The 12059-nt window shown below is 44.3% G+C and overlaps 2 protein-coding genes across 11 annotated transcripts in view; one reads left to right on the plus strand and one right to left on the minus strand.

The window, feature by feature from the left end:
- Apbb2 (amyloid beta precursor protein binding family B member 2) overlaps window positions 1–5586 on the plus strand; it is a 314642-nt gene extending 309056 nt beyond the window's left edge. For all 10 annotated transcript variants that reach the window (XM_052199528.1, XM_052199523.1, XM_052199526.1 and 7 more), the window contains one exon: window positions 1654–5586. In XM_052199528.1, coding sequence (XP_052055488.1) covers window positions 1654–1821 — 168 coding nt within the window. In that variant the 3' untranslated portion in view covers window positions 1822–5586. The remainder of the gene's footprint in view (window positions 1–1653) is intronic.
- An 863-nt stretch (window positions 5587–6449) lies between these two features.
- Window positions 6450–12059, minus strand: part of Nsun7 (NOP2/Sun RNA methyltransferase family member 7) — a 34209-nt gene continuing 28599 nt past the window's right edge. Inside the window, exons 11-13 of the mRNA XM_052199530.1 lie at window positions 9452–9575; window positions 8432–8962; window positions 6450–6494 (exon numbers count right to left, since the gene is read on the minus strand). Of these exons, the coding sequence (XP_052055490.1) occupies window positions 6450–6494; window positions 8432–8962; window positions 9452–9575 (700 nt within the window). The remainder of the gene's footprint in view (window positions 6495–8431; window positions 8963–9451; window positions 9576–12059) is intronic.

Below are 12059 nucleotides of genomic sequence, written 5' to 3' on the forward strand. Positions count from 1 at the left end.
ATGCTCTAGAAGTGTGTGGTTGGTGATACAGACTTAGCAAGATCCCTTGTACAGGGCAGACGTGTGCGAAAGCCATCCTTCCTGATTGAGTTGAAGGAACCAGTTATCTGGCCTGAGGATGCGAGAGGACGTGGAAACCTCTAGTCCATCTTCCGGGGGCTGTTTCGTGGGCTGTTTCATGCGTTTGAGGGAGAAGCAGCGACAGCGACGCTAAGGAGACCGTTGACATTTAAGTTGACTTTTGAAAATGAGCTATCTGTTGGTTCATTTTAGATCAGAGAGAAATGATGCAGCTCGCCCTTCTCATCTACCTTTGAAGGGCTACTTAACTTTTGGCTAGTACAAAAGCAAATGGGTATGTGTGTGTGTGTGTGTGTGTGTGTGTGTGTGTGTGCGCGCGCACGGTATGAGAAAGAGTACAGGTACACAGTCCCCAGCCACACCGGGAAGTCCTTCCTCTCTGCTGCAGGTTCCTGGAGTCAAATTCGAGTTGAGAAATGTCAACACCAAGTACCCTTACCTGCGGAGCCAGCTCACCAGGCCTGGGTTACTGTGTTTCTGAAGGCCAGCTGTGCCCATGTTGCCAATGCTGATAAAGATGTTTTTTTTAAACTACTAGGGTTCATACTTGACCATAGACTACATACTGAAATCTCAGTACAACATTTTCTAGTAAAGAAGGAAACATGGACAAATATGTGTGGCCAGGCCTATCTTTAGGCTTTCTACAAGTTTGCTTTATAATTCTCAATCACCGTGTCATCAAAGAAATGGAGGGCTGGAGGAACCTAAAGCCAGGGTCCCTAGGGCTCAAGAGGGGTAGAGCCTGGAGTACACACTGCGCCCACTCACGAGCCACGGCATGAGCGCACACCTGCGTGTATGTGCGTGGTGACCGGCAGTTAACACTTCCTGAGTACCAACCCTTTTCATGTGGTTAGCTGCTTACAGTGAGCCATGGGTGGGAAGAAAGGGTGAGAAGAGCAAATCGTCTCACTCTGAGAAGGAAATGAATCTGGATGGAAGATGCGCTCCGTGCTAGAGCAAATGGCTTGCACAGACAGCGACCAGGATCACACAAAATAGTAATGGGAGCAGTATTGGTGTGTGTGGGGTGGGGCTGTTGTGGAAGTAGCAGTGGAGATGAAAGTGGTAGCAGGAGTAATGGTAACGCTGGTGGGTACTAAGTGATGACGGTGGCGGGCCGGGGGTGGTGGTGATGGTGGTGATAACTGATGGTAAGTGTTAGGTGTTGGTACTGGTGGTGATGGTAGTAGGGCTGGGGTGGTGGTGGTGGTGGTGAGTGCTGGTGGTATTAGGTGGTGGCGGTGGCGGTGGTGGTGGTTGTGGTGGTGGTGGTGGTGAGTGCTGGTGGTATTAGGTGGTGGCAGTGGCGGTGGTGGTGGTGGTGGTGGTGGTGGTGGTGGTGGTGGTGAGTGCTGGTGGTATTAGGTGGTGACGGTGGTGGTGGTTGTGGTGGTGGCGGTGGTGGTGGTGCTGGTAATAGTACTGGTAGTAGTGGTGGTGAATTAGATGTATCTTCAGGCCATTCACTTTTGAGAGTCAATATATTGGTAATGAATCACAAGCACAATAACCAAGAAGAAATATTGGCATACCTAAAATACTGCTTGCCCCTCCCTCTCCTTCCAGCTGCGGTATCAGAAGTGCTTGGTAGCCAGGCCACCTTCGCAGAAACTCCGCCCCCCGCCCCCGCCCGCGGATTCGGTGACCCGAAGAGTCACGACCAATGTGAAACGAGGGGTCTTATCTCTTATTGACACTTTGAAACAGAAGCGGCCTGTCACCGAGACGCCCTAGCAGCCCAGGACTCCATCGCTATTGGAGTCGTCACTATTACCTGAGGATCAAGTAGCTACACTAAAGAAGCCAACACATGGCCTTCCACTCAGTTGCTGATGCTTCGTCTCCAGAGAACTTTACTTTAACCAGACAGAGTTAGACAAGCATGTGACTTCGTCTTGCCGCCACCATGTGATATGAAGAGAAGCATGATTTTTTTTTTCCTATAAGTTACATCATGAGCAGCGGAAGGTCTTCTTGATGTAAATATTGTGAACAGGACTTCCCGAGCACGCACAGAAGAGTGCGGCCACACCCTTCCTAGACAACTAACACTGCATCCTTGGATGAACAGTGCCCAAGTTCATTTTGCTGTCCTCTTGACTGGATCTGTCACAAGCCACCTTGGGGTCCCTCGGCACTTTGCCCAGATTTCGGATCCTGAGAAACACATACCATTGAATTGCTGTAAAAATGGGGTGACAGGTTTGGGTTTTAGTTTTTTTCATAAAAGTGAGCCTCTTGGTTGACAAAATTTGGCTGTTGGCATTAGTTCAGATACCAGCCACCAGCTCTCTGACACATGGACACAGGTTCACGTCTACAGCTGTTTGGGGTGCTGGGAAAAGGACAACTTTAAAATTGATAGAAAACTAAATTTGAGGAATTAAAAGCAAGCAAAAAAAAAAAAAGGCCTTTCTTTTCAGATGGTTTTCAGACTGGTTATTTTAAAAAAAAAGAGAGATTTACAGAATCACAATGCATTCGGGATGGAACGTATTTCAAACTTCTGCCTTACATTGTACAATGCAGCTAGAGAATTAAAGTGTACTGTGGCCATTCTCTACCCACGCCTGGAAAATGAAATATTCCTGCAGTTCCCATCCTTAGTTTGATACTGAGCTAATATGCAATTTAGAGTCAAGGAAATGCCATTTATATCTGTCACACACCACTGTTTTGGATCTCCACCGTGATTCTCATAGGTTCTCATCCTGGAGGTAATATGAATATGCACTCCTGGAGATTCCATCACCACCCCGGCCTCTCTCCACTCTGTCCAGGAAGCTGTCTGTCCGTCATCTGTTGTCCATGGCAACCAATTTTAAGTTGTAATTTTCCTGAATTTATGTGTTTAATGTTAGAAATTTGTTAAGACTTGACTAGATGTGTTTTTAAACTTCTATTTTCCCATTTTATTTTCAAGATTTAATTTTTTTCCTGTCAGAGCAGAAATAATGGATTTTCTTACAGTGACTCCTACATAGCATGCTCCTGCCTCTTATTTGTGTAGCTAAGGAACCTAACCATAAACATATGCAAATATAAACTCTTGTTGACAGTGTTATTTTAAAAGGCCCATCTTATTAGTGCCATTTACTTTTAATGTCAAAACTAATATCCAGTTGTAAAATAGTGCTTTCTTTTTTTTTTTTTTAACCTTGCTCTGTACCTGTCAGAACTGTCTGCCCAGTTTTGTCACATTTGAGCCTTACATGGTAGGGAAGGCACTGAACTCACTGAGGAGATCAGAGTACACAGCACCAAAAGCTAACGAAGTGACTTAGGATGCCACCAAAGATCACGAGAGCCAGGGTCACTACCCACATCGCCAAGCCTGTACCACACTATGCCTCCTGTGTGCAGTCAGGAGGACCCTTCACAAATTACTCTGGGACCACACAGGGAGCAGAAATGCTGTCAGGCAATCTCGGGAGTTCCCCAGTGAGTTAAGGTCCACTTACTGTAAGACCATTGTCCTTTCTTGGTCCAGGACTGTGTTCCTCAAATCTGTCACAGAGGAGGCGTGTCTGTCCTCAGCAGCCTGGTCCTGTCTCAGACTTTCCAGAGGTTGTGTTCCCTGTGGTAGGAACATTCCTGGCTGTGGCACTTACCACCACAGACCGTGTTGGAGTGACAGCGAGTGGGATGTGGAGGAGTTGGAATTGTTCAATGGCATCCTAACATTCCAGTAAAGGTAATGTCGCTTGAGTGAGGCTGTCACACTTGGTGCCGGCTTGCACGCTAGCTGAAGTAACAGGTGCCATCTGAGACTTTTCTGCATACTGAAAACCTTATTGTGCCCTGAGAAAAACTGTTTTAGACTCTCGTCATCACGGTCTCAAATGTTCATCTCCACAGCGGAATGTTTTAGGGCACTCAGCTTCAAAAACTCTGAAGAAGTCCGCATTTCTCTAGGCAGTCTCTCTACCCAAACCCTTTTTATTTTTTAAGGCATATGTTTGTTTTCAGGATGGAGAAGACTGAGCTAGCTTTAAGTAGCAAACTGATTTATATATGCAATTTTAGGATGCAGTAAGATGAACAATAGCCTTTTTACGTGTGAAATGCTTTGACTGCACATGTTCTGTTCTGAGAATAGCTTTGTGTACTAAGTGCAGGTTGACTTTTTTTTTTGTTTTGTAAAATGAATTATGTTAAACAATATGTTCAGACACTTTCTGCCATGGCCAAAAAGTATGTATGGAAGTGTGTTTGTATTTGTCTGTGAGAGGATGCCGATGTTTTACCTGAGGTCTTTGTGATACTTCAGTTACCTATGCATTCTTTGTATTTGTGATTCGGTAAGCAGGCAGCCATGCTCACAATGCCTTGTGTGTCTTATCATTTTTTTAAATTAGCCTGTTAAATACAGCTTGAAATATTTTTATTTTATTTATTCTATTTTTACTGAAATATACTGCATTGTTGTGTTACTGTATTATCTTTACTGGGTATGACGTCTGTGTATCCAGGTCTTAAGTAACTCAGTGAACTATACATCACCTAAAAGGTGGTTTTCGTCATGATTTGCAGTCACATTTCTGTTGGAATATGTAGAAGAGAAGGCAAAATGCTTAAAGTTCCTTTTATTTTTTAAAAGCAGATAGCTAGATGCACCCTTACTGTAACCGTATCTGTGTGCCCCTTGGAAGCGTCAAGGGGGTGGCCGACGGGCCGCCTGGCGAAGACCTTTACTCTGTAGACTAAGGCACTGTGCAGGGGCTTCCTTTTTATATCCTTCACAACACGTGTGATCTCATCAAAAATAAACACACAGAGCCACATGCCCTTTGTTTCAACCTGGTCTTAGGGCCACCCATGGCTAACTAGAGCCACTGTTTCGTTTATTTGTCTGTCTGTCTTACTGCATGAAGGGAACATTAGACCCATTTCCATTAAAGCAAATTCTTGGTGATACAACTGTTGGCACTGCTACTTTTTTTTTTTTAAATCCATATTAAGTGTTTAAGAAGGACACACAACAAACTACTCAAAACTGGGCCTCCTAACTTGTAGCCCCGAAACTCCCCTTGGTACATGGGCATTCTCTTTATGGTCATTTCATCACAAAACTTCAGAGACCACGTCTCCCTGACATCAGTTCAATTTAATGAAACCAAAAGCCCTCTCGCCGGCCCGGTTTAACCTAACATCTGATGTGTTTACAGCCAGGAAAGAAGTAACTGGGCCTGTCTCGGCCTCCTGGCAGTGTGGCCCAGTGGTACAGTACAGCTCTTGCACAACGTGCAGGGATCTGAGTTTAGTCCCTGGAAAGGATGGGGGGGGCGCGGAGGGGAGGTTGGCACTTCAAGGCCGTGAAGATGTCACCAGGCAGCCGCATTGGCCACTTTCTCCTAGAAGGACATCCTGTTTCTTTTTGTTGCCATTTGCTGTTGACCATGTTTACATGTAAAATGTCCTGGGAATAAATGTGGCTGTGTAAAAGCCTTGACTCCTTGATCTGACAGCCCAGCTACATATATAAGAAACAAATACGAATTTAGTGTCTCTACAGTAATTTTATTTTCTGTATTATTCTTACTTCAAATTAAACTTTAAAAAAAATCACTTTAGTAACGGAAAGTTCTGCTTTCGTTAGTGTTTGTGTCTTCCTGCTTGTTAAGAATTTGGAAGTAATTACTTTAACGTTTTTAGTCAATAAAGTGAGGTGGCATTCTGAACATGGAAACCCATCTTGTCAGCAGCTTTTGGTAAGCAATCTTTTAAGATTAAGGTATTTCAACACACACACACACACACTCAGAGTCTGCCTTTCACTCTTATAAGATTGAGGAATAGAGATGGGAACCCATTAACTCCCAAATGAAAGTTAATAACTAGGTCAGTTGGGTCTGTTTTAACTCCCTGACATACAGGAGACAAAAGTATGTACCCAAGGTTTGTTCATTCGCTGTGTTGTTGTGTTGTCTGGTCTTTGAGATAGATCTCATTTTATAACCCAGACTGGCCTTGAACTCATGGCAGTCCTCCTGCCCCAGCCTCCTGAGTGCTGGGATTATAGATGTATGCCCCAACACCCCACCTTCTCTTATGCTACTAAAGACAACTCTCAATGGGCCACACTTCATCCTGCTTTCAGGGGTTTATACTGGTAAATAGTTTCAGGTCAAAACTATGAACTTGTTTGGAGCAAGGCTCTGGGTTCAACCCCCAGCACCACAAAGCAAATAAATAAAATTATGAATCGTTACTGCAGTATTTGAATACTATAGTAATTTGATTATTTTTTTATTTTGCCAACACTTTTAAGAAGCTCAAGAAGTAAAATGCCAGTTAAAAGACAGTGTGCTCAGCGGTCTTCACTAGAGGTCTCTTATGTTGCTTTTATCCTGTTTTTCTTCTTACTTTATCAGGAAATTATTGATCCTGTCCTCCCTAGAAGAGTCCTGAGGAAGAGCAGAATCTCCATGAGTGTGCAGAGAGACGACTAATCTAGTGCCAAGACACAACTAGGAGACGCCCGAGTGTGGCAGGAACCACGTGCCGCTAGAGTAGGAAATACCCTGAACCTCTAGGGAGCAGAGATTAACCCAGAAAACAGCCGTGAGAGTGAGCGTTTTCAGCCTGAGCTCCCATTCCCGGGATAAAATGGCAGCTCTTCTCTGAACAATGGTAGATTAGGCTGCGCCCCAAAACACATCATTTTAAGAGATGTAGAGCTGATGTCTTGGTGAGATACCTAAGCATTGGGAGCAGTGTGGACTTGCGATTTATAGAGCTGGGGATGGAGGGCAGCACCTGGGACAGCAGCGGCCCAGACAGGATCTGCTGAGCAGCTCCGCCCAGACCGGGAACTGGGGACCCATCTGCCCTTCCCTACATTCTGTGCTTTTAAAGAATCAACTAGCAAAAAAACTCTCCTGAATATAAATGTAAACCTCTTGAGGTACAAAATTCCTTTTTCTTCACTCAAATTTTAATGAAAAATATAAATCTTTAGCTAAAATAGCTATACTATGAAAATCAAACCCACTAATCCTCTGTCCTTCCCACCTCAAGTGAGACAAAAAAAGACCCCTGGAGCTGAGACAGACCCCAGTCTCCTGGAGTCCTGCTATCTGAACCAGGCGTTTAGAACTCCCAGTTCTTTGCAGTTGGATTCTGAAGATAAAACTTTACATTCAAACTCTGAATGTGTCTGAACTTAAAAAAAAAAAAAAAAAGAATTGCAATCATAACTTTATTTAATGTCAAACAATTTCTGTTGCCATGATGAAAAAAATCAGACCCAGAAATGATAATCATGTCAATATTGCTAGGCAATGGCTAATATAGCTAAGAGTGGTTGGCATTTAATGTAATTAACACAGTGCTACAATTTATTCTAACTGTGCATCCAAAATGAGTTACCAAGGTCTGGTCCCTCTGTTCCCTTGAGGTGACCTGTGCCACCTGATGTGCCACCTGATCTTTGCATAGAATCAGAAACCTCTGAGTTTCTTCAATGATATGTCGCATCTGCTCGACAGGCCTCTTTCTCGGAATAAGAATCCTTAGGTAGAAACGTGCTCACTCTCCTTTGTCCAACAGTGTTTGGCCATCGCAGAAGGGAGGGAGGGAGGAACTGCCATGCTTAGACTATTTGGGATTCTGGAGATTCTCCAGAAACCTCTTCTAAATGGGCATCTAGACTGTGGACATCTGGCACTTGGATTTCCTGTGCTTTCTGCTCTACTCAAAGCTCAGCCCACTAGAGAACCCCCTGCCGTGTCCCTTCTCAGGAACATTAGGATTCTTAAGGAAAAGGCTGGCCTCATCCGGATTCAAGAGGTCTCAGCTACAGTAACTGCCTAGCTAAGGAGTGGCCTCGGGTTCCTGGCTAGAGCTGGAGCAGGCGGGAGAGAACAGTGCCCTTCATGTCTCAGGACTTTCTACCAAGCCCCTCAGTCAAATCTGCAAATCAGCCTACTGGAAGGGGCCTGGGTTCCCTCAGGTAGGACAGCCAGGCTCCGCACACGTCACACCTCCCGAGAGTGAGACGAGGCCTGACAGCTGACCAGTCTACAGCTGGACTTCCTAAAACGGGTTATTAGCACTGAGCTGATGAAACCTTAACTTAGCTCAGCCCCCCTCCAGGGTCACTCCTCATCTGTCTTCATTTTCTCTCTGGAGGTTATATTGCTTTAGAGGATACTAAGTGACCAAAGCACCAGTATCTTGTGTAACGGTGTCTAAACGTGGACAAAGCCTGGCCACCCTGTCACGGGGGGCCACACAGTCAGAGCCATGGTCTAGGGTGCCTGACGTGGGAGGAAGGTGTGCTCTCCTTAACCTTCTCCCTTCTTCTGGGTATTGAAGATGTAAAATGGCCGGAGGCACCAACCTTTGATCCAATGAAGCGGTAATAGAAATGGGTGGCTGGCATCTGGAACCTGGGCCCCTGAGGACTCAGTGGGAACATCACTGGAGGCAGAACGATTTCAACTGGTTTCAGAGGAATCACTTTGCCTTCTGGCCTCGATCTCCCAAAGTTTGTCGGCCTTTCTACGGGCCTGGAAGCGTTCCTCACCAGTGGGGTGGATAAAGGCTTGATGGGCTTTCTGATCTGGGAGGAGGCGCCCACTTGCACAGTTTTTGCTGGGAGAGGTGTTTTTGCCGCAGTACTTGTTGCACTTTCTCGATGCAGGAACTCAGTGATTTTCATTTGGATGCTGCTGGCATCGTTACCAACCGCTGCCAAAGTATGGTCACGAAGTGGGTCCACATGGTGAGGGGCTCTGGGCGGTACTGCTTTTGGTTTTTTCCTCTTCTTGTCCCGTTTGAGTGCCTTCCCAACCTCAACCCCTTCCAGGAGACCTTTGGCTGCCGCCCTGGCCAGAACGTCTTTCACTGACACTGTCTCGGACGGGTCTCGCTGCAATGACAGCAGGCAGTGGTTAGTGTAGGAGGGGGTCACACCGTCACCGTGAAAATTTTAAATATTTATCAGTTATTTACTGAAAAATAAGACATATTAAAGTAAATGGTTTTTAGGCCTTAGTTCCTAACATAACTCAGAAGCCCCAGCAAATAACTTTTTCTTGGTTCACCATTTACAAACCTCGTAAGAATCCCGTCGCTTATTTCTTCTGGGTTAGGGTAGACACCAGACAGTAGGCAGGACTTCTGGGAGAGGTGAGGGCTGAGGACAAATCAAGGGGGGACCGTGGGGGGGGGATCATGAAGAGCAGAGACTAGTTGACACACAGTTGACACACAGCAATAACCCTGTTCTTGCCCTTCGACTACTTGTGGAATACGATCAAGCCACGGCCGAGTGGTCTCAAAGTGGGTCCCCCTGACGGGAGTCTGTCATTTTCAATTCCAAAGTGTGTCTTGGGTTAGGAGCTTTCTTATTTCTTACCTCTCTTGTTAAGATAGAAAGGAAACAGCCATTGGTAATATCAGATGGTTCCAATCTGAAGAATCTGTCCATAGACAGTTCTATCTCTTTTAAGGAGCACAGAGGGAGGACGGGAGGGCTGAGCCTGCAGCGGGAGAGAAGTGGTCAACAGTTAGGATGGCTCCTCACACAGGAGAGAGAGGGCGGGAGCACTCTGCGAAGCTCTTTCCAATTTTGCCAATCACTTAAGAAAAAAAAAAACTCAAATAAGAAATACATGCTGACGCTGTTTTTCCCCCAATTTTAAGTTGAAAGCTCAATATTTCATATTGGCTCATAATTTATTATGTGTCCAAAGTCTCTAAATAGCTGTGCCAAGATTAATGTGTTATCAAAATAGGTGAGGACACACACAAAGTTCAACACTACACTACACATACACACAGAGACAAAGCACAAGGTCATTCTCACTACATTGTGAGTTTGAGGCCAGCCTCAAACATGAGAACCTGTGTAGCCCAGGCTGTCCTGGAACTCACTCAATAGACCAGGCTGGCCTCAAACTCAGAAATCCGCCTGCCTTTGCCTCCCAAGTGCTGGGATTAAAGTCATGCGCCACCACTACCCGGCTCTATATAAGACTTTCTAACACAAATAGAAAAACTTTTCATTCCTAGTCTAATTGTCTTTTTGAAATTCAGTTTCTCATTTAATAGCAAGTTTATTTATAAAAGATCACCGGCAACCTGAAAATCACCCTGTGCTCGGCAAGTATTTTCTGTGTGACTGGGACAACAATGAATAAGGACATGTCACTTGGGAAAGGGGTAAACATACATGACCTCAAATAGCTCACCGCAGAGTCTGTTAGAGCAGGTAATAGCGGAACTTACTCTGCAGGTCGGTTGTTCTCTCTCTCACAGCCAGCCGACCATTCCTGAGGAGGGATTTGGTGTACACAAATCCATTTTTTGTTTGTTTGTTGAGACAGGGTCTCACTATGCATCCCTGGCTAGCTTAGAACTATGTAGACCAGGCTAGCCTCAAGCAAACATATCCTTTGTTTCCAGAGTGCTGGGATTAAGGGTTCTCCCTACCTCTCCCAGCCAACTGTTTTTAGTCTGACAGGATGCCACAGTAGAAAATTCCACACCTGACTTCAGGTGTCATATCACACTCGAAACACTAATATGTTAAAATATTGTGACAAAAATTACTCCCAGCTTTCTGTATAAGATGCATATGAAATGTGAATTTTGTGCCTTCCGTCCCCACCCCAATACCTTAAGTATGTAAAAATATCCCAACATCTAAACATATACAAACTAGAGTGCTTTTGGTCCCAATCATTTTGAGACAATCAGCCTAGGTGTGTTCTCTGTGCAAACACAAATTGCCTTTCAATTTTTATGCACTTTTGTATAAAGAATACTCAGTGAAATAATTTTTTTATCAATGTAGAATTTTCATCTCCAAACATCAATATGAAGGTTCTTAGTTTCAATTCTCTGATAAATTGCTGGTACCTAGGAGAGCATCTGACACATACTTGGTATTCAATACATGTTTAAAATGCTATTATATTTAGCTATAATCATTCATTCTAAAAGTAGTAGTAATTCATAAATAAGATTAGATGAGTCATCTTCTAGAATTTATCCCCAAAAAGATTTTCGGAATTCCAGCTTATAAAAAATTTCTTTAAATTTAGGATATTATAACACCCAGGGTCTTGATTTAGATTTGGGATTTTTGGGATTTTTGGAACATTTGGGATTTTTTTAAGTTGGCATTATATGAGAATGTGGATTTATTATTGCTCTTGAAATAGATAAAGACCTTTGGAGATGTTGAGTAGAGTATCTCTTGCCAATGAGAAGGGTAAATTCTGGGAAACCACAGAATAGACTGTAGTGTGGTGGACAGCAACCCTTCCTCCTGCCAAAGTTTAAGTCTACTCAAAACCTCAAGAGGAGGCCTTGCTGGAGAACAGACCCACTTAGAGTTAGAGAGCGCTAAATCTAGTAGTGAGTTCCTGTAAGAAGAGAAAGACACCCGAGCACAGGGAAGCGTCTGTGTGACTGCAGCAGTGGAGACTCAGCAATCAGCTAAATGCAGAGGATTGCCAGCAACTACCAATAGCATGGAGCCTGCACCCCACAGGCTCCACAAGGAACTGACACTGCCCACACCTTCTCTAGGACTTTGGATTCCCAGAACCATGCATGAGGAAAAATGTTCAAGTTTTTAATAAAAAAAAAAAAAGCATTTCATTTTTTTTTAAATGAAATGCTAAGGGAGGTGGGGGCGTGAGTACAGTGTGGAACCCTAGGTCCAGTCTCCAGTACAGGAAGGAGGGGGAGGGAGGGGGAAGGATGGAAGGAAGAGGGAGGGAGGAGGGAGGGAAAGAAGAGAGAGGGAAGAGGGAGGGAAGGATGGAGGGAGGGAGGAGGGAAGACCGGCAAGAATATAATAAGAAAAAGTAAACAATAACATGAAATATTTTAACTTATATGAAAATGCTTATGCTCTTAATATATAACAAAATATTAAAACATTGAAAAAACAGCTGAGTACATGAACATGCAATGTACAGATTACCATGGTCATTTAAAGTTATTAGGTATTT

The sequence above is a fragment of the Apodemus sylvaticus genome, chromosome 11 (genome assembly GCF_947179515.1).
Source record: "Apodemus sylvaticus chromosome 11, mApoSyl1.1, whole genome shotgun sequence".
Classification (NCBI taxonomy): Eukaryota; Metazoa; Chordata; class Mammalia; order Rodentia; family Muridae; genus Apodemus; species Apodemus sylvaticus.